The sequence below is a fragment of the Varroa jacobsoni genome, unplaced genomic scaffold (genome assembly GCF_002532875.2).
Source record: "Varroa jacobsoni isolate VJ856 unplaced genomic scaffold, vjacob_1.0 scaffold_1400, whole genome shotgun sequence".
Lineage (NCBI taxonomy): Eukaryota > Metazoa > Arthropoda > Arachnida > Mesostigmata > Varroidae > Varroa > Varroa jacobsoni.
In genome coordinates, this window is record NW_019214302.1 from 79894 (window position 1) to 103654 (window position 23761).

Sequence of the window (23761 nt, forward strand, 5' to 3'; positions counted from 1 at the left end):
GCTACCTGGATCGTACACATAATTGTAGTTCAATAAAAATATAAAACACTCTCATACACATCACAGATAACGAAAAAATCGTATTGGGTTAACGTGGGACCTTCACCCTCAAAATCCTTTCCTATTGTATTAATTGGCTTGTTTAGCAGCTGCATTGCACGTTCCCTTATTATAGAGAATCGACTGCTTTTTTACCCTAAAATTTATTTTTTATTATGCATATTTCCCAGCCGACTGCTCAAATGATTAAAAACAGACTCAGAACATTATGGTCCAAAATAGTGTCTTCAGTATCGAAATATCCTTGGAAGATAGTACGTAGCACAAGTAGGAAAAATATTTGAAGTGCCATATTTCGTATAAAATGGAATATATAAGTTCCGTTCTTAACGAAGTGTACTCTCAAGATTGTGGCAGAATGGTAGATAGTCCGTTTAATCGTCCGCGATTGAACGCCATTGCATTCAAGTCTTGTCGTCAATTGTTATCGTCAATTTCCGGGTGCCTATCGACCCCCGCAAGCACCTTGTATTGATCACTGATGCGGCATCAGCAATAGGATAGCCATGGATGGCTCAAGGTTTTTCTGATTCTTACAAACGTCTTTATAAAATATGACTCAGCTGGTGATTACATACAACGTTTGGGCCAAATATGTTGTACAACTTCTTTTGTAAACGTTAATTATACGAGTCCAACCACTGTTTGAATTCTCAGTTAGAAAAAGCATTTTAAAATATATAAGCAAACTTAAAATAATAAATTTGATCACTTATAACTAATCACTTTGGCATAATTATTCCGCTGTACTATGTTCTTAGACGCAAGCTTAAATTAAGTAATTGGGAAAATATATGTTTTACAGTGTAATTTCCTATAAAATCTGTTTCCTTTTGCGACGGAATTCGGTAAAGGTTTTGATTTAGTCTGAGTACGCTACGATAGATTTGGTAAACAAGAATGCGAGTCTTGAAGAAAGTAGATCTTATCAAATGTTTTTATTCAATGGATCTTGAATAAATTACAATCATATAGGCATATACTGTAAGCATATTGGCTTTATGTTCATAGAATATTTTTCTAATTTCTAATAGTGCGGCAAATGAATTCAGAAGCCTTTTTGTGCAAGAAAAACAAGAGGCCCCGGCGAGATTCGAACTCACGATCTCCTGTTTACTAGACAGGCGCTTTAACCAACTAAGCCACGGCGCCGCACGGTAAAGCGACCATTATTGTTTTATATGCACCGTGGGCCATAATATTGTGATCAACAGTTACTGAGTGCAATAATATTGTGCTCATCTCAAAGCTTTCAGCTTTCCACTACCGCGCGAGTGATATATATGAATACCCTTTATGACAATCCCTTGTTTAAAAACAATTTATTAGCTAGCTTCATCGTGACTATCCGTGCCTTTACCGCGACAACTTTTCACTCGTCAACCAGTAAAGCTTCTAGCTACGACAATGTTTAGAATGGCTTGGACTAGTAATTACGTTATCTGAAATCTTTCTTTATCACTCTGGGCCAATAACGTCTTAAAAATATTTTCTAAAGGGTTTGGGGCGCAAAGCTAAAAGCTTTACGATATGAAATAGGGTAGAGTAGATATGGATTGTAGGTTTTTAGCGTTTGGTCCTTATTGTTGGATGGCTATGAGCTATACTGAGTAATGTCTAGATTATTTCGACTGTATAAAAGGATGACACCGTTCTTCACGAACCATTTTCCTACAAAAAACAACCACATAGATTCATGAATCCATAAAAGTAAAACCACTGCAAATAGTATGAGATGCGTGACATACCCTACGGTGTTCGTACAACAAAACTACAAGCAGTCAAAAAGGAAGGAAAACAAAAGCAATTAAATAAATAAATATTTCGTATAAACACTTTATTCAAATGAAACATTGTCATCGTGGACTCGAAAAAGTCTATATATAATTCCTGTAAATGCACTTAGAGTAACTCAATAAATAAATGTGTAACCACCCAGTTGTATCCATTGTTGTTAATAAAAAGCGTTACCTATTACGCCGACATGTTCAATTTTATTGTCTCGATCCAACAGACAATCCAGGCAAACGATAACAATGTCTATTTTTATACAGTAGATGCAGCTTCAGTAACCACTTGTAAAGCTTTAATATTAACTCTGAACCATGTTTATATGAGATACCAAGGTTGCTTGAAAATCAAGCATTTCACTAATGCACTTATGTTTTAGAACATCTTCCATACTGTATCGATTCACGCCTCCAACTATGGGCTGTTTAATATCCTGTAATGTTGTCACTAACGACTCACTCCTTGTAGAGGCTACCCGGAATAAGTTGGCATTCCACAGGCATGTGCCCACGTCAGTTCGGCCAAACAGCTTCGAACTACTCTTCAAATCGTCGTTAATTCCGAAACATAAGGTCACATAGCCCGAGTCAGAGCTTTTCAAACCTTCGCGGCTCTTGACAGCAACCGTGAACATGACTACACTGTCTGGAATTTGTAATTCTTCAGCTTGACCTTGACATCCGTACAAAACGCAGTCCCGACCCAGGACGAGCTTCGCTACCTTGCTAAAATCACAAAACTCTAGAATATATCGGCCTGCCGATTGTGGGCCAGTGGCAGGGAGACTAGAATGAATCCTCACCGAAGACCCGGCATCAAGGCCAAGCTGCTTCTTAAATAAGAGATCACTACATAAATGGTCAAGGTACTCTGCCAGAGTGCCTATGTGATAAAATATAGATTGTGGTAAAACAATAATTGATAACTCGAATTTCTGCAGCATCTGCTGGAGCTGTTTAGTCGCTTTGGGTGCTTTCTTTCCGAGGCAAGTAAGAAAATCTCTGTAAGCACAGATCTCTTCGTTGAGTGGTAGATGTTGCTGATAATAGGAGATCAGTGCTTTGACGACATCGGCACCGAAGGCGAATGCGCTGTCCGTGTAGGCGAAACTCTCCGCTAAAACAGCTTGTTGACGATTCATCTCATCCATCGAAGGTTTCTGAAGTACTCGAAGACAGGGCGTGTTGATGCAGATAGGGTAGGCTAACTCTGGAAGAACGTATACTCCATGTCCTCTAGCAACCTCAAGTGGTGAGGGATGTGCCAATGCCGTAAATCCACTCGCATTAACCTTAAAGTTTCCATCTAGAAATAGTTCCGTACACACATTCACTAGGTTAAATATTATCATTATTTTACTTAATAATAATATTAATACATGTTTAGTTCAGACACACTGCATGGTTGAATTCTTAAATAAACCACTTATGATGTGTTATCGATTAGAGCTGACGCACCGATTGCATATATTTCAATGTCGTCGGAGGCTGTGAGAAACACGCCTGAAGTCATTTTACGGCAAAATGGAAGGTACATTGCCAGCTTTAGGTCCAGCATTGTTCCCACAGAGCAATTAAACGAGGATAAATCACCTTTCGGATTACTGGCATTCGAATTGCCAGTTTCTTTAAAATGCTGAAACAGTAACACAGAAAATATTATTAAATCACAGATAAAAACATTATAAACTATACAGGTTCTGCTATCACTAAAAATCATTTTACCGCACCGTTTAGTGAAATTCATTATTTTCTTATGAAATTATTGCTCGGTAGAGTCTGGTTTCGATTTATTTCTCCCAATAGGTAATGAAATAACATTTAGGAATAACAACAATAGAACTCTAACTTTCAAACAACGGCATAGTGCCATCTTATATTTCTTTACTATGACTCTGTACCACTTGTATACATACAAATTTTGCAAAAGGTATAACAACGCGTTAAAAGAAATACGTCGATACTTTCTGATTACATCCAGCTAAGTACCAACCTTTTTTTCTAAAGGTAAAGGTAATCTAGCGAACAATTTGCCCAATGCTGAATGTTGAGGAAGTCGTCGACTTTGTCCACCGGTATGAATAAGCAGTACCTTCCGACTCATTAAATTTTCCTGGCCCCAAATAGAGCTGAGTTCATTTAAAACGTGCATAGTTGCACCGCCAGATCCTGTTTTAGACAGTTAAACGAAGCTATAACGTGTTTCCAATTACATGCTACTGGGACTTTCCTGGCGGTTTCAGATATACTTCACAGGTTGCTTGTTATGTATTTCACAGACTTATTTAATGTACTTGATGAATGATTTAATCTGTTTTATTCATTTGATATTAATTAGATTGTTTTAGATATGCCCACACATCATTCCTAGCTAAGAAAAACTAAACAGCCCATAGCGGTGTTAAGAATATGGACAAGTAGGCACTCTAAAAGTACCGTAAATATTTACCCATTTTATATTGTGGTACGTCCTCAATTGCCAAATAGTCGACCAAGGGTATAGTTGCGCTCTGCTTAAAACGGGCAATGTGCTCATGAAAAGCCTCACGCTGGGCTTTATCACAAACGGAGAACACTACCGCATCCCAGAATGACGCAGCACACTCTTTTGCCGATAGACCTAAATTAAAATTCAAACAAAAAAATGTAACATGCCTTGCGCTGTACATTGATGCATGATGCCAAAAAACTTATGCAAGAAATACTGCCCAACTATGGTACTGCAGTGTGTGGCGCCGCATGGTACCTGAGGCATATCGCCGTACATTTTATACAGATGGATGTCCTTCCTGAAAAATGAAAGCCCACTGTTTGACACATCTGACATAACGGAACTATGAACTGCAAAACATCTAGCTATATGTCCGTTCTGGTTAAATTCTAGTTTTTTTAGACTTTATTAGTCTTATGTCCGGTAATATAACAGTCAGAATTGACCTCCGCTATCTTCCTTCTTTCTTCCATCTTTTAATGAATTATTAATAAGCACAGATGATCGAAAGCTTGCATCTGAGTCTCAGACCTAGAAGTGCGACGCTTTTTTGTTTTTGTATTGTTGTGTTTGTTCAATGATGAACGATGTAAGCCCGTGGCGCACCTCAATAACGCAAGTTTGACTCCGTCAAGCCTTTTGGCCTGTTTTGGTGAGAGATGCTCCCAGACAGTTGGATTCCGCAGGAAGCGCTCGCGATAACCTTCATCAAATGCGGCCTGCTTAATGCGCAAAAAAAGCCTCAAGGGCACACATATTCTACGCTCGCAACCACCGCTCACCGCATTCTGTCCCTGATATACCCTAAAGGTTCGACCATTCCCGGGCAAAATCACTTTTAATTACTTGAAGCTATTCACATACTTCAAGGTCATTCTGCCTATGTGGACTGTATCGAAAACAGCACAGTTACTTTTATGGCGGAGCTTCATGACCTGTGCTTTATCAATGTTGTTCAACAGTCTAGTCTCATTCACGTTATAGGATAGCCTGGCAAGAGCTTGCTGGACATAAAACCGGCTCATTTTAAATAGGTCAAGAGTCGGCGTTAGTACCGTTTTTACCTATTGCACCGAATTTTAAACATAGAGTAACGTGTCGTTGCAGCAGAGGTAGTAGTAGAAAGGCTCAGGCTATTGCTCTGTGCAACGGCAATTGACTGAGCAAACGGTTCCAACTGGACCAAAACGGCTTTTATACTCGCCGAGCCCCACCAATATCGTCTTCATTAAAGACAGCACACTCTATCAGACTCTGCAAGCTTTAAGCTTTTGTTTTATCAAACGCCGATTTAAAATCCAATAAAACAGCAAAGAGTGCCTATTTTGGCCTCGTGTGACACGATGTACCTCTTATAGTAATATATTATCTGTTGGAGAGTGGAACATCCTGTGAAAGGTCCATGCTGTTCAGCCGGAATATACGAAACTAGCGCAACTGTCTTAGACAGTGTATACAACTCGGAACTTTATGAATGCGCAACTGCTTCGTTGGAGTGTTCGAAGCAAATACGTTATGGCTTACCTCTTAAGCGATCATACTCGTTGAAGAGTAGCCTAATCTCTTTGGAGCAATCAATCAAGTCCATTGTTGAAGATTGGCTGTGGCCACCATAAGACGTTTAACGTCCTGTAAAATATCGATCTAAACAACAGCAGACATTCAATTTCGTTCTTAAACATACAAAGACAACGTACTTATACTCATCAGATTTTTATCGTTATTTATTTGTGGAATTGTTTCTCCTTTAAAAAGAAAGTCACATTTTTATCGCGCCCTCTTCTATACTGTTAATAAGATGTCTCTGCGTTTAGATCATCAATACCAATGAGTATCTAATATTTGTACCCAATTTTAGAGCTTGCTGAACATTGTCGGTCTCTAGGAGCTACCATCTACTGGTATTCTTTTCACACTAAGAATGCCTCCGTTAAACACCGTATAATGTAAGTTACCTCTACAAACGACTGTTTGGTCAAAATCACTGTTTACTGCGTACATTTAGGGCGTCGCTATATTCAAACAACGCACTAATTTCGATGTATGGTTAAATATCACTTGATATAAGAGAAAGTTAGCATTGTGATCAATTCCAGTGTCACGTCGTTGCTCCCTCTAAACAAAAAAGCTCACTACCTGAACATGAACTCCATCTGAACGATTCGAATGGAACTGCTAAAACTAGCTGACAAGGACAGTGACAGCTCCCGCGGCAAACTGGTGTAGTTTTCCGTTTGTTTATAAACAACCCAAGCGCACGTGAAGGCCTTGGATTAGTAGTAAGGTGTGTAAGAACTGCGTTAGTGGTTTGCGATTAGTTGTTTAGAATTGAAATTTTTAGGTTGCGGTTTAGAAAATAATACCAGCGGAATTGCGTTTTTAGAATTGTTTCTTGGTGCATATGGTTAATTATTATGTGTATCGAATAGCAGTGATAACATGACAGCTTAATCTCGGTGAGAACAGACTCTGGAGAGTTGAAACATGTCTTCCTTCGCAAAATCAAACAAAGCTGCTCAGCGAATTCACAAAGAACGACATCAGCTGGAAGACAGACAACACCTTGGGGCGCTTGAAAAGAAAAAGGTAGTTAAATTTACCTCTACGGCTATTAACTAATATTTGATAAACTGTACGCGTATTTTGTTTTTAGTATCTATTCTCTTACCAAGCTGTTTCTAGTAGATTATAATAAATATGAGGTAAATATAAAATAGGTAGTAGGATTGGGGAGCCACTCACAGACCAAACTCTGATCTTAATATTCCAAAGTAAACAAACAAGCTTCTCTGCGCAACTGATCAAAGTATGCACGCGGAAAAGAAAGTATAATTTCCTGTGGAGTTATGCGTCACACTAAGGAGAAGACCGAAATTAACGAAGTTGAAAGACAGTCTTTAATAACCGTGGGTGAAGCAGATAATGAAGAATAACTATTAACGTATTATTTTAAACAATTTTCCCTGTGTTTAATATTTCTGACTTTTAGGACTATCGGATTCGTGCCAAAGATGCTAACACAAAGCGAGCTCAAATTAAAAGACTTCGACAGAGGATTCTCGAAAAGAACGCGGATGAGTTCTATTTTCACATGAAGAACTCTGCCCTTGTCAATGGAGTTCACTACGATAAGGTAGTCTCGAACATTTGAAGTTAATTGCGTCCAATAAATCGTTTTTCTTTAAACGATTACAAAAGACAGTCATGCATCGTCTTGTGCACCGTTATGTGTAAAAGCTTTGCGTTCTTCAGTGGAAACATAATCACTGTCAAATCTTGTCATTAAAGTGTTATTCATTATCGGCGTTAGCGTATAATCGGACCCGGGTGTTAAAACCTGGTAACAATACGTACTAGTGAAAGCTAATTTGTCTATTGTTTTTTGGATATTGGATATTTTTTGAAAGCCGGCTGTCGTTGATTTAATTTAGGTAAAAGGACAGGAATTCACAGATGAACAGCTGAAGTTGATGCAAACGCAAGACCATCGTTATATCCAGATGAAGCGGGTTATTGAGACGCAGAAAATTGAAAAGCTAAAGTCGGAACTTCACTGCATCGGCCTTATTCAAGAGGTATTGTAGTCCTAAACTAAAGAGAAGCCAATACCAGCATTACATTCCTATTTTATCCTAGCATTATCCTAACATAATTTTTGGGTAGTGTAGTTTAAAAAAAGAATCACATATATTTCACTGTGAGGCTTTATGTGGTATAAGCCCGCACTTGAGGCAGACATATACTCTTAATAATTAAATTTAGTTTACTAAAAGTGTGGTAATAATATTGGTCAATGGACTCGGTTTTTCCAATAAAAAACAGGACAACATAAAACCAAGAATCAAAAATAAATAGTAAACTGCGAGGAAAATGCATCAAAAATTCTGTGTCGTTGGTTTTTATTGCTAATGATAAAATATACTGGAAAAAAATGCATATTCACTAGATCACGAATTCTGTGTTCGTAGGGCATGAGTTAGTGCTAGCTGGAAGAGGGTACCATGTCCATTCGACAAATGTGTTACGTACTATCCGTTAAAATAAAACGATACTTGTATCAAAGTAGCGTTTAATGTGTCGGTATTCACACACGACTAATTTATGTTCTTCTGTGAAGGCGAGCAGGCTGAACAAAGCGATGATGCCCGGTTGCTGCACCCAATCTGAGGGTTCACCATTTTTGTATGGCTTAAAGCCTATATAGGTTTCCTTATTTAATGTGTACGTTCGTAATTTTATAATATACATCGTTAACCGTACAGTAATGGAATGAGTGCTTTCTGAAACAGTGATGTTGAAATTACATATTTAGGTGACGAATAACCATACTTTCTTCGACGACGATGGTCAGCCTATAGAAAAAGTCAAAAATCTTGATAAAAAGTTAGGCACAGCGAAGGAACTCCTTGATCGAAAGTATAATCGCTTAAAAATAGAAGATCTTCTGCCAGAAATGGCAGTTGACGAAGAAACATTAAAAGAAGCTGCCAAAGAAACGAAAAGAAAATACCATGAGCTTGAAAGTCGGTAAGTGCAATTTTTGCGTACTATTAAAATGTGTTTAATGTGCACAATAAACGTGGACCACGAGAGGCAACATGAACTAGGTCGCTCAGAAATGTCTGCCCTACCTTACGTAATTTGCGTCGTCAATTTTTGAATAACCTCTTTCACAGCGGAAAAAAGATGGCGAATAAAAAAAGTGCTTGTTATGGTATCATTCTATATGCAGTATAATAGAGTGTAAAATTAATTTTAACGTAGTGCATTTGTGGTTCACAAGCAAAGTCAACTCGGATCGGAGGAGATTCCAAAAGTTTTGCTTTGTCAGGTGACTAATGCATGTATTGTCAATTTTGTTCTCTATTTTTTTACTTTTTTTGTTTCAGCATAAAACGGGAACGTGAACTGCGAATTCTGGAAGAAAAAGTTCGAATAAAAAAACTTCTTTTAGATAAGAAACAACCACCTAAGACTAAGCTGCAGGACGGCTCGAAAGATCGTGCTCCGGTATACATTTGGGCTACAGAACGCAAACGTTAATTCTTTGAAGAAACTTCCTTGTAAGTTTACCAATATCGTGAATAAAATATCATCTTCGTTTTCAAACACAAACGTCATCTATTATTACATTAAAAGAGTCTTGTGTATAAAATATGTAATGAGGCTTTATTAGGTGGCGTACTAATGTACGTCATTGCTCTACGCACTTGAAGGCGATGATGTTCTACGAACGCAACGGTATATTGTTACGCTACTTGTAGTTAATCTTGTGGTTAAGTAGCTGGATTATCTGCGGTACACACGCAAGCCGTTAGATCTGTTTTATTTACGACAGTATAGTAGTGACGTGTTTGCCTAGTCGGTCTGAATCTCGGCGTAGAATCAACGAAAATCTAAGTGACTAGGATAAGATAATATCATCTGTTTCAAATTCTACAATTTTATGGCTAACCAAAACTAGATAAGTGCGACGAGTAAATGAAACCTGCATTAGATAGACATATAAGAGCCGTTTCTTACGTCGAAGTCCCTACGCTCCAATCCATTTCCGCGAAAAAATTTAGTTACCGAATAGTGTAACTCATTTTCCTTGCATCGATTCTGGTTGAGTGTTTCAGACTATTCTTATTAGAATAAGATCATAAGCAATAATAAAAATAATAATAGCATAATAAATAATACGTTTATTTATTGCTTGCGGTATCTTTAGAAACACGTCAGATGCATTATACAACGTTCTTAAAGTTAACCTATTTCTTCAAATCTAGGATATTCAACTTTGTCAATCATATTAATAGTCAACTTAAGGCTAACTTGCTAGTGTAATTCGATAGGATTCTATATATATATATATATATATATATATATATATAGTTTTAAACGCACGCGTATCATGTGTACAGCATGCTAATTATTTACATATGATGACACGTCTAGTTTCAATAAGCTTGCAATATTTAATAGAAGGTAAATCGAATCCAGCTGAAATCAACCTACGGTGTCTCACCTGTTGTTTCATATGATTAGCGGAAAGAGTTTTCAATTCACGTTTGTAAAATGATTTTCGTGATTTAGCTATTAGCGTTCATTTGGATCCGTGAATATAGTGAAGGTGGCGTTCAGTTCGCGCAGGACAAACGACGCAACCGCTAATTAAAAACACTGTTAGTACTACTACTTTACACAGCAAATATTATATCCTTTTTTTATTCATTTTTAATGCTTCTAAAGCGTTTATGCGCTCATATATATTTAATTCGAGAACGCGAACGTCATTCGCCTCAAGGCATCTGACATTCTCCTACTATTATAATCGTGTAATTCTGGCTTCATTAAACATTATAACCAATAAGTGACCTTTTCCCTACGCACTCTCCAATGAAAAAACAGAAGACCACGTCAAGTCCGACAATAGTGTTAATGGTAGCTTCTCTCACCGTCAGGTTTTTCCACGCGCCAGTTCGTGCCGAGCGCATCAGTTGACCGAAGCCTGAAAACACCTATTTAAATAAAAAGAGCAATAAATAAGACTACGTATATTGTAGTCAACTTTCAACAACTTCGCGCAATCTGCTTTCAGAGTTAATTCATAACTAAGAATTTTAATCGACGATAGAGTGCCACATGTGCCGAAACTCTACCAGGCATTTGAAGCGTCATTAACAGAATTACGAGGCACGAGGAAAACGTAAACAAATAAAAACAGTGTTCACATATTTCAATATACGTTTGTTTTACTCTAAAAATGTCAAACCTATACTTCATTCTGCTAGAATTATGGTCGAATGAAATGATATTTGTCACTATAGTAGTTAAATCTTTTATTCTACGCATATATTATTAAAAATATCAAACAAAGCAGAGCGATACATTGTTATCCGTACTTTCACATATTTCTTTTATTGATTCATATCAGCCCTACCTGAGACAATTCTCCAGGAGAAGGCGGTACAAGCTCGACACGAGCGTACTTCAGGAAAGTGCCGATTTTTGGCTTGAGCACCGAAACCGCTCGAGCCACAGACATCTGTAAGATAGAAAAAAAAGAGCACAAAAGCATACACACATAATTTACGATTGAAATACATTGACTAAAAAAATATTTTGTTGGCAGCACATATATACACACAAACCTTCTAAACAGGTGAAACAAGTGAAAAACAAATTCATGAATAATAGCAAACGCTTGCAGAGTGCAATGTTCATACTTAAATGATGTTTACCTAAACTTTTATATAAGTTTATATAAATTTTCTTACAAAGGTGATAATTATCCTCGCTTTTACCGGTATATTTAGTACAGAGATACGAAAATGATTGCTTGGTTTGGCACAGTAGCAACAAACAAACAGACTTTTGTGGTATTCACACAATGTCGTAATCATTAAGATCTATTCATGACAAGAACAATTCAAAACGGACATTTGGGTTTTTGCCTAAAGCACAGATCGACTAAAAGTTTATCATATCTAATTAGAATTTTTTCATACAGAAAAAACGTGAGGTTTCACGCATTCAAATTTCCAAAGTTACGACTACGCTCTTCAGAAATAACTGCAAAAACAATGTGTTCGACCATGTTCCCACGTGAGTAGTACAGAGTAGCTACTTATTAAAAAACGCGTTTTCGACTTCTACAATTCTCGACATGAAGAGAATCGCAATCTCTATGCTATCAGTTAAAATGCGTTACGTTGGTCTGATATAATTTCTTTATCAACATCACAGGGCTCATGCTGCTACCTCTAGTGGGAAAGAAACACCAGGAAGTGCAAAATCGCTAACATCATTAGCAAAGTTTATTCGTTAAAATCCTAAGATGTATAAAAATAGAGATAACTCACTCACTTTTGCAACTTTTTAAAGAGAAATTTCCGATTGCCGAATCTAACTGACCTTCCGATCTCAGCAGGGACGATGGGGTGGTCGTCTGCGGATGTTTGCAAATACGCGTGGGTCAGCTTTTATACCCTAAGCCGTTTGAACAGCACAGGGGAAAGTGCGCAATAATTCAAAACTACATGCCTAAGGGGGTAAAAATGCGATTAAAATAAATCATGATGTATGCATGTATATGACGATTTGTTTTACTGTAGAGTAATCTAAAAGATTTGCAACCTTCCAAACCTACTAAACTATTTTGGTACTCAACATTGAACTTAACAGCCTGGTTTATTCGAAAGTCTTGAAAGGATTTTGTTTCGTATTTTTAAAAATTCAAATGAGCTTTTTGACACTTGTCACGTTTCGTGTAAAAGTTTCTCAATGTTTCGCGTAGAAGACCTGGTTTAGTCAAGAGTAATAAGTAAATCTATCCTACTCTTTTCCAAATCCGGCCGCACACACGTAGGTACACCTTTCACCTAGCTCATATATCAGCCTATCTGCTATGATACATTTGTGTACGACTCTGGCAATTAGCATAGTTAGAAGTATTTCGATAAGGTTTTTTCGGCCTTTCTGCAGTACTCTATTGTAGGCAGGATATATGTCCTCACTCTTCGAATGATAACAAAGCTTACAAGTGTTAATTTATAGGACAATCAGCAGGTAATATATGTGGATAAATAAAATCTCAGGCGCTCGAACACACAGGCCTGCTACTAAATAAATGTTCTGAATTTTACATTCGATACTGTCGTTAAGCGTTGTTTCAGACAGCTGACTAATATTTGGTCGCCGAAACCTACCCATCCGCTGAAAATGATCAAAATCGTTAAAATCGTTCTCGATATTGTCAACACGAATATATATATCGTCGTCGTTCAGTATGAAGCGTGATATAACGAATTCCACGTATGCATTATGATTTTATGACTTTATTCTGTTATTTGAACAATGGCTGATGTACACCGCTTCTGTAGAAGTCTGGCTACGAGAGTCGTGGAGTTCCCAAAAATCATTTCTGCATCATGTCTAGATTTGAGTAGTTTCTCTATTAGGAAGTTGTTGAGATTTCAAAGAAAGCGGTGACCTATAAAAGCAATATCTAGTGAAGTGTCGTAAAGTGTTGATTGACAGATAGCCTGCGACTGCTGTCTTTGCATTTTTGCTACCATAGCTCTCGCGCTGTGAAGTCGATCATTACAGTTTGACAGAAGTGGCTTACATCTGTGAGTTTTTCAGTATTTGCGCTCGTTGGCAGTACCGTGCCGTGTGCCGTGATTGACGAGCCCGAACTCATATAGTAGACATAGTAGACCACACCCACATTAGACCGCCAAACGAAATACCATACATTTTTGCAGCAGTATATTATATACAATATTCCGTCGGTTCAATTGTATCTACGCACTGACGTGACTACCTGCCATTACCGTAACTAGTCAAATCACAAGTCACAATTCAATGCAAGAACGGATCATTATTGCAACATGGGAGCGAAGAAAAGTGGGCGTCTCTACGTTTGATTTTGTATTAATTTGTTCAATTCTTATATTATTAATTTACGTGAGGTAAAAAGGTTCCCGAAACCCGTTAAACTCATGGCATGGACGTTTCTAGTGGTAGAACCTGAACCGAATACGAGATTTCTACAGTGAGCATTCTCTGCCGCTGTAGTCCCAAAATGGAAGTCGCGATCGCAAACCACTTAGGATTTTCTATGTCTCAGGAAAGCTTGCCTGTCGAAAGCCCGATTAGCGATATACGAACGAAGGGTCTCTCTCGGAAAGGAGTACATTTACACGCCGAGTATAAGAGAGTGTTGCGAGATATTGTGCCGCTTTAAAATGGCGTCACTTTAAAGTGTGCGATTAATGTTTGTCATGTTTTATGCTAAATCAGGTTTTCAAAATATAGCATATATTCGACTAAAGACGTTTTGGAAGATCTGCTAGGATCGTTATAAAACAGCTATCACTGCACTAAACAGACTCCGTGGTTCTAATACTATAGATAGCCAAATTGAAGAAGCTTCATCGTGCATCCATAATAGGAAAGTTCCACCCAAAATGCTAGTAGAAAAACTCGAGCTATAGAGAATATTAATTCTGTAAATCGACTGCACTCTACACTGATTATCACGATATACCTTAAGAACATGGCTGACACGGCCCACGCATGTTCACTGCTTCCAAACTGGGTGCAAACTAAACGTCATTTCAATCATTTTAACCATTCTATATTACAGTCATTTACACTATTTTAGTTTCGTCAGCATGTTCGATTTACGTCACGTATTTTTCGTGTCGCTCACGCCGGTGTAACTTATCAATTTACGGCCTGTATCAATCAAAAGTAATGCATTCTTCAGCTAATGAAAAGCAACAACATATTGCTCTATAACAATCAATTTTATTAATTCGATTAGTCGTAGTTTTATCATGTCTTCCCTGGATACCGCATTGCGTAATTCTGTGCCCTTTATTCTATGGCAGAATTTATCGGCATGTCCTGCGAGAAGCAGAATTACACGGTATTAGCTTATCACTAAACAACTATTCGAATCCTACATGTCGAGTCGTGTGAAGTCCTAATCTGTTTGTGACGTGGTATATTTTGAAATATACTGAAATGGAGTAGTTACATTTTATCTCAATATCGCGTATTTTTAGAAGGAATATTCCACTACCATCAAAACCGGAAGTCGCAATATGACTGCTCCAACAATCACCATTTACCAAACAATTGAGAACAACTAGCAAACGTCAGGGATACTGATTTCGGACTAATTTTTTTAAAAATTGAATTTGACCAAAGGTACTATTTAAAGGGCTTAGTATTCACGATACTGATTTTACCATTGTCCTAATATGAGTAGGTACTCCAAGTACTTATAGTGAGTAATTAGGCTTGCAGTGCTCAAAATGGCAAAAGTCGGAGAATCTGCCTAACAGCTATAGGCAGTCTCGTAGATTCAAGCTTTGAACATTCGGCGTACATATCGACGTATACCGGTTAAGGTGAGGGTTAAGGAGCGGGATTGTTTATCCACTGGAAAGTTTCAAGCCATATAAAACACTGTATATATACATACATATATATAAACCTATAAAAAACTGCAACACAACAAGGCGCATTCGTCTACCAGGACATTAGGTTGTCTTCGCTCTCAACTCAATGTTCATGATAGTTCGGTAAAGCCATTGACGACAGGCATGTCATACTTACGCACCATCACTGACAAGTCATAAGGTATTCATCAGTGTGCCGCTGTTAACTGTTCGGGTGTGCTGAGTTTTGCGAGGAATCGATTTCAGCTTTTGTTCTTAGAAGTAATGCCCTTTAGAAACTGCAAGTTCCACTCGAATCGCTGGAGGAGTGTGGATGATCCTGCTCAATGAAAATTTACAGCAGCACGGTTTTTATTAAAGTTAAACAACGATTCCGGTTAAATAAAAATGCCCAATAAAAATGCATTATTATTATTATTCTAGTTGCATTCTTTATTATTTACAACTAGGACGTATTGAGCGAAAGGTCCCCTATGCTTATAGTGTCCAACTTCCACAACATTAAGAGTTATCGTTGGACAATAATTTATGGATGGGTAATAAGGACAGACAGTATCTACGTGTTATTTTTCTTACTCGTGTGCTATTTTCAGGTGACTAGTGGAAGATTTGTTGAGAATAATGAGCAACCCCAGGGGAAGTCATAGTTTTTATGCGTACTTCGTAGAGTAAATGTATTAAACTAGGTCATTGTTAAATGGCTGACAGGTGTTTTGTAATGATCTGAATATAAACGCTCATAGTCATATTGGATAGTGCTGGCCTAAGGGTGTTTTGTTCAGGAAAATCGAATACATCCGCATTACTCGTCGGTAAAGAAAGGAAAACGCACCACCAAATATGTAACATAATAGTTATAGTGCCTTGATTCTTACGGATAAATTTAACCAAATATAAAGAATAAAGATACACTTTGTGACAGTCTTCCAATCAAATGAGTACCATGGGATAACATAATTGAATTGATTAAATGCCTGCAATAACGTCACACGTCGGACTATTAGTAGTGAGATTATTTACAAAGAAAAGATTTCTATTTATGTATCGGGTTAACTCGTAACTCTTTTACGATGGCCGGCATTTCTCAAGGTCTGTAGCCTTGCTAAAGCTAGAACACTTTGTAGAACCAACTCTTAGCTCATATCGCTCTATGGCATAAGTTGCAAGGCATACAGAAGTAAAGGGCTTGATGAAGCCATCTGCTTAGACTAAACATGAGTAGGGGCTACAACGTATTTTCTATTATTTTTTCACACTTTTTAGAGCATTAGAGAATATCTATGTTTCAACGCAGTTCGGCTGCTCAATTGTTACTGAGTCCGTCAGAGATCAATTGTAAAAAGGCTACATACAGGACGATTAGAATAATATTTTATATTCGGCGTGTTAGCTTCTTATGACGAACAAAATGTGCCGACGGGTTGACTCGTAAGTTTTACTGATAGTATAGAAGCGTAAAACGGTAACAACACCAGCGATCTCAGACTAACTAGGATGCCTTCGACTGGGGGATGATTAAAATATCGGTTCTTTGTTGCTCACTTTTAGCAGCCAACCTCCTTTCAAAAGTATCAAACTCACCCTGTTTGGCAACCTTTGTTCTGCTCGGCGCAAAATTTCAAACCTTTCAATTTCTTCATGACTCTTTGCCAGTGGTACAGGTACAGTTGCGAAACGAACCCTGTTCGGTGGCGCCCTTCTGTTCCTACCCGCGGTTTTTTTAAGCACGCTTTTTACCGATGCTGAGGGCAGTGAAGACTCATCTTCCCGGCGTAGAGTTTGGCGTCGCTTTGACATTTGGTCGACTCGAAGATCCTTTCAATGGCCTGGTCTTAGTGGAGCAGCAAGGTAAAGCAGCTCGCTAGACTAGATCTGTACGAAAAGTCACGGCAATAATTGGTATCCGATATGTGCTGGATAATTGAGTGCGGTCGTGGGGCACGCCTGATTGGTTAGACATGATTGATGCGAGGAAAAAAGAAGTACCCCAAGTGCGTTGTCAGTAGGATCACTTTGTTAGTGATTTTTATTGATAATAACAAGGATGCGTCGTGCGTATTTTTGTTATAGTGTCACATTATAACTCTTCTAAATTGATGAAGGGCATTGTTGTGATCGATAGCTGTCACTTAATTGAGACTGGGGAAACCTAAGTCTGGGTTATTTCATTTACGAACAAGAAGGCTCGATCAACTAACATATTTTTTGAGATAACATTGTGGGAGCATAAAGCGTAATGTAGGCACAATGACGAAGCGTGAGGGAAAACATCGTATTATGGCTTCACCTTGTGCACTTTGAGGTTTCCAGATTATACAAGTGGTAACGTAAAAGATATGTTTACATTTAGAATAGGTGTAGTTTCGTTTCACGGAGGATTTGGCATTACTGTATGGAACGAGCACCATAAAAGTTAGATCAGTTGCAGAAGGTATGGCTTGCAGTGCGTGCCTTTCAGAGTTTCGCGTGAATATCTGACAAGCAGGTCGAGACTGCTTCTGCCTGCAGCACGATAATGTTGTCTATAAGTACAAAATTGGACTAGAGACTTTTTCTTCCATTGCCAATCCCCATAATTGTAGGTATAGAAATACATTTCACTCGATAGCTCCATGGCGTCTAACTCAAAATAAGGGGACGCATTAAATAGGTGATCATGCGAAATATAAGCTTAAAATCCAATGATGGCTGGTCTTTTTACATTTCTGCTCTTTCATGTATATTTTACTAATATCTTTATATGTTTATAATATTTTTGTAATATTTATCAATATCTTTATATGTTATATAAAAGTATGTTTTAAAACTGTGCATTAAAATATTTCTCTTGGCGATGCCTAAGAACTACGAATTCTCCATTTGTTTATTTGTTGATTTACGCAAGAAGACAATGAACCATTAAAAGATAAAGGATTTAAAAAATATTTGTAATGGTAGGTTGATTTGAGTTTGCCAAATCTTTGAAGTATAACCAGTTTGTTTTTGTGACTACCATATGATGAATACATCTGGTCGTTGCGTACAATGTTTATAGATGTTAGAATAATCGAAGTTAAAGGCAAGCCTTACCTTAGACTTTTAGTACCGGAAAAGAACCCGTATATTTAACATATGTCAAAAGCTTGGTGCATGTAGCAAACTTCTAATGTTCTCTCAATTGATATGACTTTTCCTACATTTTTTTTTTCATTTACATGGGCTTGAAAGACTTCAATTAGTTTCTAGATCTATTTTTGTTAATGTTGAATTGAATAATGAATCGTAACCGTTGTGTGATGCACCCAGTAGCGCCGTGTGTCTTGCCTTAGGCACCGCCATTTGTTCAGGGTTCATTTCACGGAGAACCCCTAAAGAAAGATCAACTTCGGTGTAAGCTGGCGTTTGACTTTTGTTGCTACTGCATGGCTAAGTCCCACAACTCGTCGCACCTTTTCTATCTGACACTCAAATAAGTAATACATGAATTAGTATTTCGTGTATTGAAGTTTTTATTGCAACGATATAAGGGTTTGTACGGTCATATGTCTGTTATATAGGTAACCAAGTTGCAGCAGCTGAACACTGGTAGCTTTTTTTCGGGGCATCTCACAGGTTAATATGAGTGGCAGCATGTTCCAAGATAAGAGCAACTATCAGAATGTTTTTACTTAGCGTTCTGGTATAGGAGGCATCAGTCATTGTTGATTTGAAGCTATTTTCATCGTTCAATTTATTCAAGAATCTTCGAAGCATACTTGGCAAGGTTTGCGAAATTCGCAGTTCAACAATTAGTCAAGAGACCTGATTTAAGTGCAATAGTGTCCAAGGTATCGCATATAAAAATTTACTTAGACAAAGGCAAAGTGTACGAAATGTCACGCGAACGATTCTCCTCGTTTGAGGGTACACAAATTAAGTAATTAAAGTAGGTTGCTGTCTCAAAATCTTTTGCCATCGATGGCTTTTCAATAAGAGTCGGAAAGTGCATACTTTTCGTCCGAAGAAGCTTCAGGAAGTCTAGAAAACGCTGATGTGTTTATTAATTAAAAAAAAAAAAAACTCTTTTCGCTACAACGTATCCAAACCACCCTTCTGTACAGGAACTATTCATTTATATACTGACCGTTTCCGTTTTCTGTCACTCTTACGAACTGGAGCAGCAAAAAAACCCTCTGCAGAGTACTACTTAGTGGAGCTTTTATCCTTTTGATTAGCTCTTAAATTGTCACTGTTACTAAGATTGTTCTTTTAACCGTTTCGAGCGAGTGCTTTCAAGATTGTCACAACGATTTAGATTGCCTTGAGAAGCTTACACTCCTTCGTACACTTGTATTACGAATTATATAATGTTTTGCTACAATCTCATAATGAGAGAATTCATATTGCAATAATTTTTTTGCATTATACCTAGCATTATACCTGCGAACACCTAGTAACAATTCAAAATCGGTGAGGGATTTCGTCCTAACTTTAGATAACGTCCTAAATTAGAATCAGAATAGTTTCTCATATATAAAATCTTTTAGTATGAAACGGTCAACTTAAACATGATCACATCAAAACAGATTCCGATATGCAGCTGAGACAAGCCAAACTGAATTAAAGACAGAAAATAAAAACGGTAATATCTGAAACGGAGTACCTTGTATGTGCTTGAGTCGCCAGAGACGATTGGCGGAAGTAGATGGCAAGAATTACGTCATAAATATTAGCAACTGCGTTGGATAGATCCTTTACTTACAGTTGCTGATACTTTATCCTATACGATCCTATATGAAATCGGTGAGCAACGAATCCATATTCTAAAGGAAAACCTTGAACCAAATGAATGAATGTAGGAGGCGTACACATCAATTAAATAAGGCTCAAGGCCAACAGCAAGTGATGTGCAAAAGGTTCTAACGCGGATTCATGTCAAATACGTAAGCTCAAACGATCAGGTCTGAACGACTGAGTTTTCATAGCGTACGACGTTTTGTCAACATCACTCGCTAGCGTTAATAAGGGAACTCTACTAAAATGAAACCAAGGCATCCGTTAACCATTATGGCGCCCCGCAGAAAGAGCGGCTTTTGTTACGCTATGATAATAAGACGGCTGTTTTTGACGGTTCAAGTAATCGATGAGCACGTTCAGTCACTAAGCTAGCGACTAATTGAACGAATTAAGCTGGTAAAGCAAAATCAGCCCTTACTTAACAGCCTTTCGACGTTGGAACTGGAGCCGGTCGTCCCCTTATAATCGTCACTATGTCATTGGGCGAGACCTGACCAAGGGACACGTCTTCGTCATTGAGGAAAAGAGAGCATAAACGTGAAACGACCATGTGCCGCCATGAAAGGAAACACTCGTCGTGAGATTCATTCTAGACATACTGAACTTGAGGGATGCTCCTTGATTCAACATTACGGCTTGCAGGTCGCTTTAATGTACAGCCCGTTCTTTAAGTCCACGTAATGATGACCATTGAGTGTTATCTGGGCTCGCAAAGCATCAGCGGACAAGACCTCGGATAGAGTGAAAGTTTGCCTCAACAAAAATGCATAGCTTCTGCAGACAATCCTTATTTCGACTTGTCCTACCCCCCCCCCCCCAGCCAACGTTATCTTTTTGTGTTGACACATTCGTCTCGTAAAAAAGTGATGGACCAAGATAAAAAGCCGCATGACATTCAAGTCTAAGATTAACGAGTAGTCTTGCAAACAATGAGAAACATGGGATCGTTCAACTACGTTGTACATAAATAAGCATAAATCATCCTCTCTGGCTACTACTTGCCAGTGTAATCAACGGGTATCAACTGCAGTGGTACGGTGAAGCCAAGGTGATATTAATAGAGGCACGTCACGCATATATATCAGAGGAGCGTTATATGAAAAATATAGGACACCAAAAAAAAGGCGAAAAAGCTTAAAAGTACTTACAGGCGGTTGCCGATAAGTCCCGATGTCAACTCGGAATACAACCATTCTCGTTAGTATTTCTATATATGTTTATAAAAAGTACGAAATTAGCGGCAACTGATTATAGTATTCTCTTGGCCATTTCCAGATAAGATTTATTAAAAAATAGGTCTACGATACTACATGTAAGTGTCCAACATCGACCAGCATCACTGACAATCGAGATATGCATGCGTTGACAATGATCATGAAGGAGTACATTTTTCGTCATGTTTAATGGTGCCGATTCCTGCTGCGTGCATGCGGTTAGGTCGTAGATCCTAATTGAAGGCCACCGAGGCTCCCCGTGGAAGCGCTCCTATGTTGTGCGATTGTCGAATGAATTGAGTTACTATGGCTAACATTAGCGGGGCTGCAATGTGTCGGTGGTGTTATTTATCTTGCTTGCTTTCTGTTAAGATAATATTGTGATGGGCCAGATTCAAATACGAATACATTGTCGGCAGGAAGTTGCACGCCGGTGAACTTGTTATATATATATATTATATAGTATGATATTAAGAGTTTTCAATCTCTAGCTGACTCGTAAGTTCTACTCCACATACATTGAGTCATACCACAGAGGTCATCTAAAACGGGACCGCTGGCATAATTGAGCCTGTATCGAAATCCGCGCTTCCATGGTCAGTTCCGACGTAAAGTACCATTTGCTAAGTTTCTTTCCATCGGCTTTGGCCTACCTAACATATGAACCAACAATGTGTACGCTCGTTTTGCATGAAGTTCTCTATTTGTTACAATGGTTATGGCCGCAATTATTACCCCCGTCTTTACACCAAGACGGGGGTAATAGTTGCTATACCGTTAGAGCTGCCGTCACTATCATACGAGTTATTTGCTACGTGAGAGTCGTTACTCTCTAGGCATTAGCTGACATTTCATTCATTCACTGGTTTCTCATACGGTAAAGTGTACAAAAAGTCCCAGTTATTCCAAATACAAATCGAATCGACGGTAACATTGGTGTTCATACCGAGTTAGCGTACTATCCGGAAGTATATGCTATAGATTGTACGATATCAGATTTATATACGCTTGCTTAGTGTAAGTGCCAAATGTTTGTTGGAGCCGGTTCCACCCACCAGGCGCTGAGAAAGCTGTTCTAGTAGGCGATGAGGAGACCCACGTTCCTGTTGTTGACTTATTCCTAAGTGGGTTCTTCAACTATGAAGTATATGCTATTTTTTTCCTACATAACATAATACAAGTATTACTTCATCGATAAGGTTCTCGCCCATTAACAAAAGTGAATTCGATAAAAGTAAATCGTTTGCTTCTTAATATAGACTATGGCTAGCGTGCTACCTCGTTTTTCTCCTAGTCGGCGTAACCTGCATTTCTTGCGTTCGATAATGGTGGTAAGCAGAGAGGTATTATACCCTTTTCAGAATATTACTAAGGATCTGTGCAGGCTGCATCCTATAAAAACTCAGAAACCTTTTCGTAGCATCGTTTATCAATGAATAGCATGTAAAAAGTGACAACATTCAGCTTATTTGATAAACTAGGTAATATTAGGCCCCTCGGTAGTATCACCAATATGCACATCCGATAATACTGCAGACGAAGAACCAATATGGGAAAGCTTGAACGTCTTGAGAGAAAACTATGATAAACATTGAATGAATCACAGGTACGCATATTCTATACCACGACGACGATATCCTAATAAACCGATTTAGAAGTAAAACTGAGTTAATAAGCCTGCTCTTAGTTTAAAAGCAATACAAATAGTAACAGCTAGCCCTGTTTTTATGTCATTTATCAAAAACAACTAGTTTTTAAGCTAGAAGCTTAAAAATGCTGGAATATATGACAGCATAGGAATGATTTAGGGAACTTTCGATATCCATATTCAAAACCCCATTCGGGAGTTAGCGAAGTGTCGCTGGACATTAGACGAAGACTTAACAAAAACTTAGGGGCAATTTTTATTTATTTTGGAATCTACGAAAAATAATTAGCGTGACTAGATAAATAAAACCATATAAGTCCGACGAGCGCTTTAGTCAATAATATTATCCAACCATATCATGTACTATAAATTGTATTTAAAGTTTGCGGAAAACTAATATGTCACAGCCTAATAACATGAAGGCTGTCAGGTCTATTTCCTATTTCAGCGTCCTGTAACGTTCTAAGCATAATAGAGATATTCTGAAATTCGCTTTCAGAAAAATATACCGAAAGGGACTCTCGTCGAACAGGTGATGTTATTTTTGCTCGATTACTTCCAATTCTTTCGCCATTTCGTCAGTGAACGATAAACAATAGCGTTGAATGGGCGGGCGTCAACGTGTATCGAGAATCCAAGTTCACAGTATGGGACACAGGGGCGGATGCGATAATATTGCCTTACACTTAATTGGTCGACATTTTCATGGACATTACATTAAGGATTACACCCCTATTGTACTAAACGTTGATCAGATTAGCTTGCCGTCCGCCGCTGGCCGTCATAGGTCATAGTACGATAATTGCATCGTTAACTTCATGAGCCACTGTCAAGTTGCTCGGAAG

General features: G+C 38.2%; 3 protein-coding genes, 1 long non-coding RNA gene and 1 other non-coding gene across 9 annotated transcripts; 1 reads left to right on the forward strand and 4 right to left on the reverse strand.

The window, feature by feature from the left end:
• Window positions 1-1138: 1138 nt before the first annotated feature.
• On the reverse strand, window positions 1139-1212 carry TRNAT-AGU (transfer RNA threonine (anticodon AGU)). Its single transcript has one exon. It is a non-coding gene; the product is annotated as a tRNA-Thr (tRNA).
• A 655-nt stretch (window positions 1213-1867) lies between these two features.
• LOC111269630 (fucose-1-phosphate guanylyltransferase) lies at window positions 1868-6553 on the reverse strand. 3 transcript variants are annotated; one of them, XM_022849370.1, is made up of 6 exons: window positions 6478-6553; window positions 5866-5985; window positions 4300-4470; window positions 3844-4019; window positions 3309-3486; window positions 1868-3156 (listed from the first exon to the last, which is right to left on the reverse strand). In XM_022849370.1, exons 2-6 carry the CDS (start codon window positions 5927-5929, stop codon window positions 2153-2155), a joined length of 1593 nt encoding a protein of 530 aa, XP_022705105.1. In that variant the 5' UTR covers window positions 5930-5985; window positions 6478-6553; the 3' UTR covers window positions 1868-2152. The 3 variants fall into 3 exon arrangements, with proteins under 3 accessions (XP_022705105.1, XP_022705104.1, XP_022705103.1); XM_022849369.1 differs by lacking the exon at window positions 6478-6553 and adding an exon at window positions 6341-6471; XM_022849368.1 differs by lacking the exon at window positions 6478-6553 and adding an exon at window positions 6297-6471.
• LOC111269631 (putative U3 small nucleolar RNA-associated protein 11) lies at window positions 6528-9456 on the forward strand. Its single transcript, XM_022849372.2, has 6 exons — window positions 6528-6625; window positions 6808-6927; window positions 7331-7474; window positions 7773-7916; window positions 8654-8868; window positions 9231-9456. The coding sequence occupies exons 2-6, from the start codon at window positions 6826-6828 to the stop codon at window positions 9382-9384; spliced, it is 759 nt and encodes a 252-aa protein (XP_022705107.1). The 5' UTR covers window positions 6528-6625; window positions 6808-6825; the 3' UTR covers window positions 9385-9456.
• A 1057-nt stretch (window positions 9457-10513) lies between these two features.
• On the reverse strand, window positions 10514-12317 carry LOC111269632 (ATP synthase F(0) complex subunit g, mitochondrial). Of its 2 annotated transcripts, none has more exons than XM_022849373.2 (3): window positions 12193-12317; window positions 11267-11371; window positions 10514-10844 (listed from the first exon to the last, which is right to left on the reverse strand). In XM_022849373.2, exons 2-3 carry the CDS (start codon window positions 11369-11371, stop codon window positions 10677-10679), a joined length of 273 nt encoding a protein of 90 aa, XP_022705108.1. In that variant the 5' UTR covers window positions 12193-12317; the 3' UTR covers window positions 10514-10676. The 2 variants fall into 2 exon arrangements, with proteins under 2 accessions (XP_022705108.1, XP_086828308.1); XM_086972182.1 differs by having other exon boundaries at window positions 12241-12310.
• Window positions 12318-14609: 2292 nt separating this feature from the next.
• On the reverse strand, window positions 14610-17316 carry LOC111269633 (uncharacterized). 2 transcript variants are annotated; one of them, XR_002685864.2, is made up of 3 exons: window positions 16881-17316; window positions 15461-15618; window positions 14610-14739 (listed from the first exon to the last, which is right to left on the reverse strand). It is a non-coding gene; the product is annotated as an uncharacterized LOC111269633 (long non-coding RNA). The 2 variants fall into 2 exon arrangements; XR_015314658.1 differs by having other exon boundaries at window positions 15457-15618.
• Between the last annotated feature and the right edge of the window lie 6445 nt (window positions 17317-23761).

Coding starts and splice junctions, on each gene's coding strand:
- LOC111269630 (XM_022849370.1), bottom strand. CDS start 5,929: ATGGACTTGATTGATTGCTCCAAAGAGATTAGGCTACTCTTCAACGAG. Junction 4,471..5,865: donor CGAGTATGATCGCTTAAGAG/GTAAGCCATAAC, acceptor ATTTTAATTTAG/GTCTATCGGCAAAAGAGTGT. Junction 4,020..4,299: donor CGTACCACAATATAAAATGG/GTAAATATTTAC, acceptor TGTCTAAAACAG/GATCTGGCGGTGCAACTATG.
- LOC111269631 (XM_022849372.2), top strand. CDS start 6,826: ATGTCTTCCTTCGCAAAATCAAACAAAGCTGCTCAGCGAATTCACAAA. Junction 6,928..7,330: donor GGGCGCTTGAAAAGAAAAAG/GTAGTTAAATTT, acceptor TCTGACTTTTAG/GACTATCGGATTCGTGCCAA. Junction 7,917..8,653: donor GCATCGGCCTTATTCAAGAG/GTATTGTAGTCC, acceptor TTACATATTTAG/GTGACGAATAACCATACTTT.
- LOC111269632 (XM_022849373.2), bottom strand. CDS start 11,371: ATGTCTGTGGCTCGAGCGGTTTCGGTGCTCAAGCCAAAAATCGGCACT. Junction 10,845..11,266: donor CTCCTGGAGAATTGTCTCAG/GTAGGGCTGATA, acceptor TTATTTAAATAG/GTGTTTTCAGGCTTCGGTCA.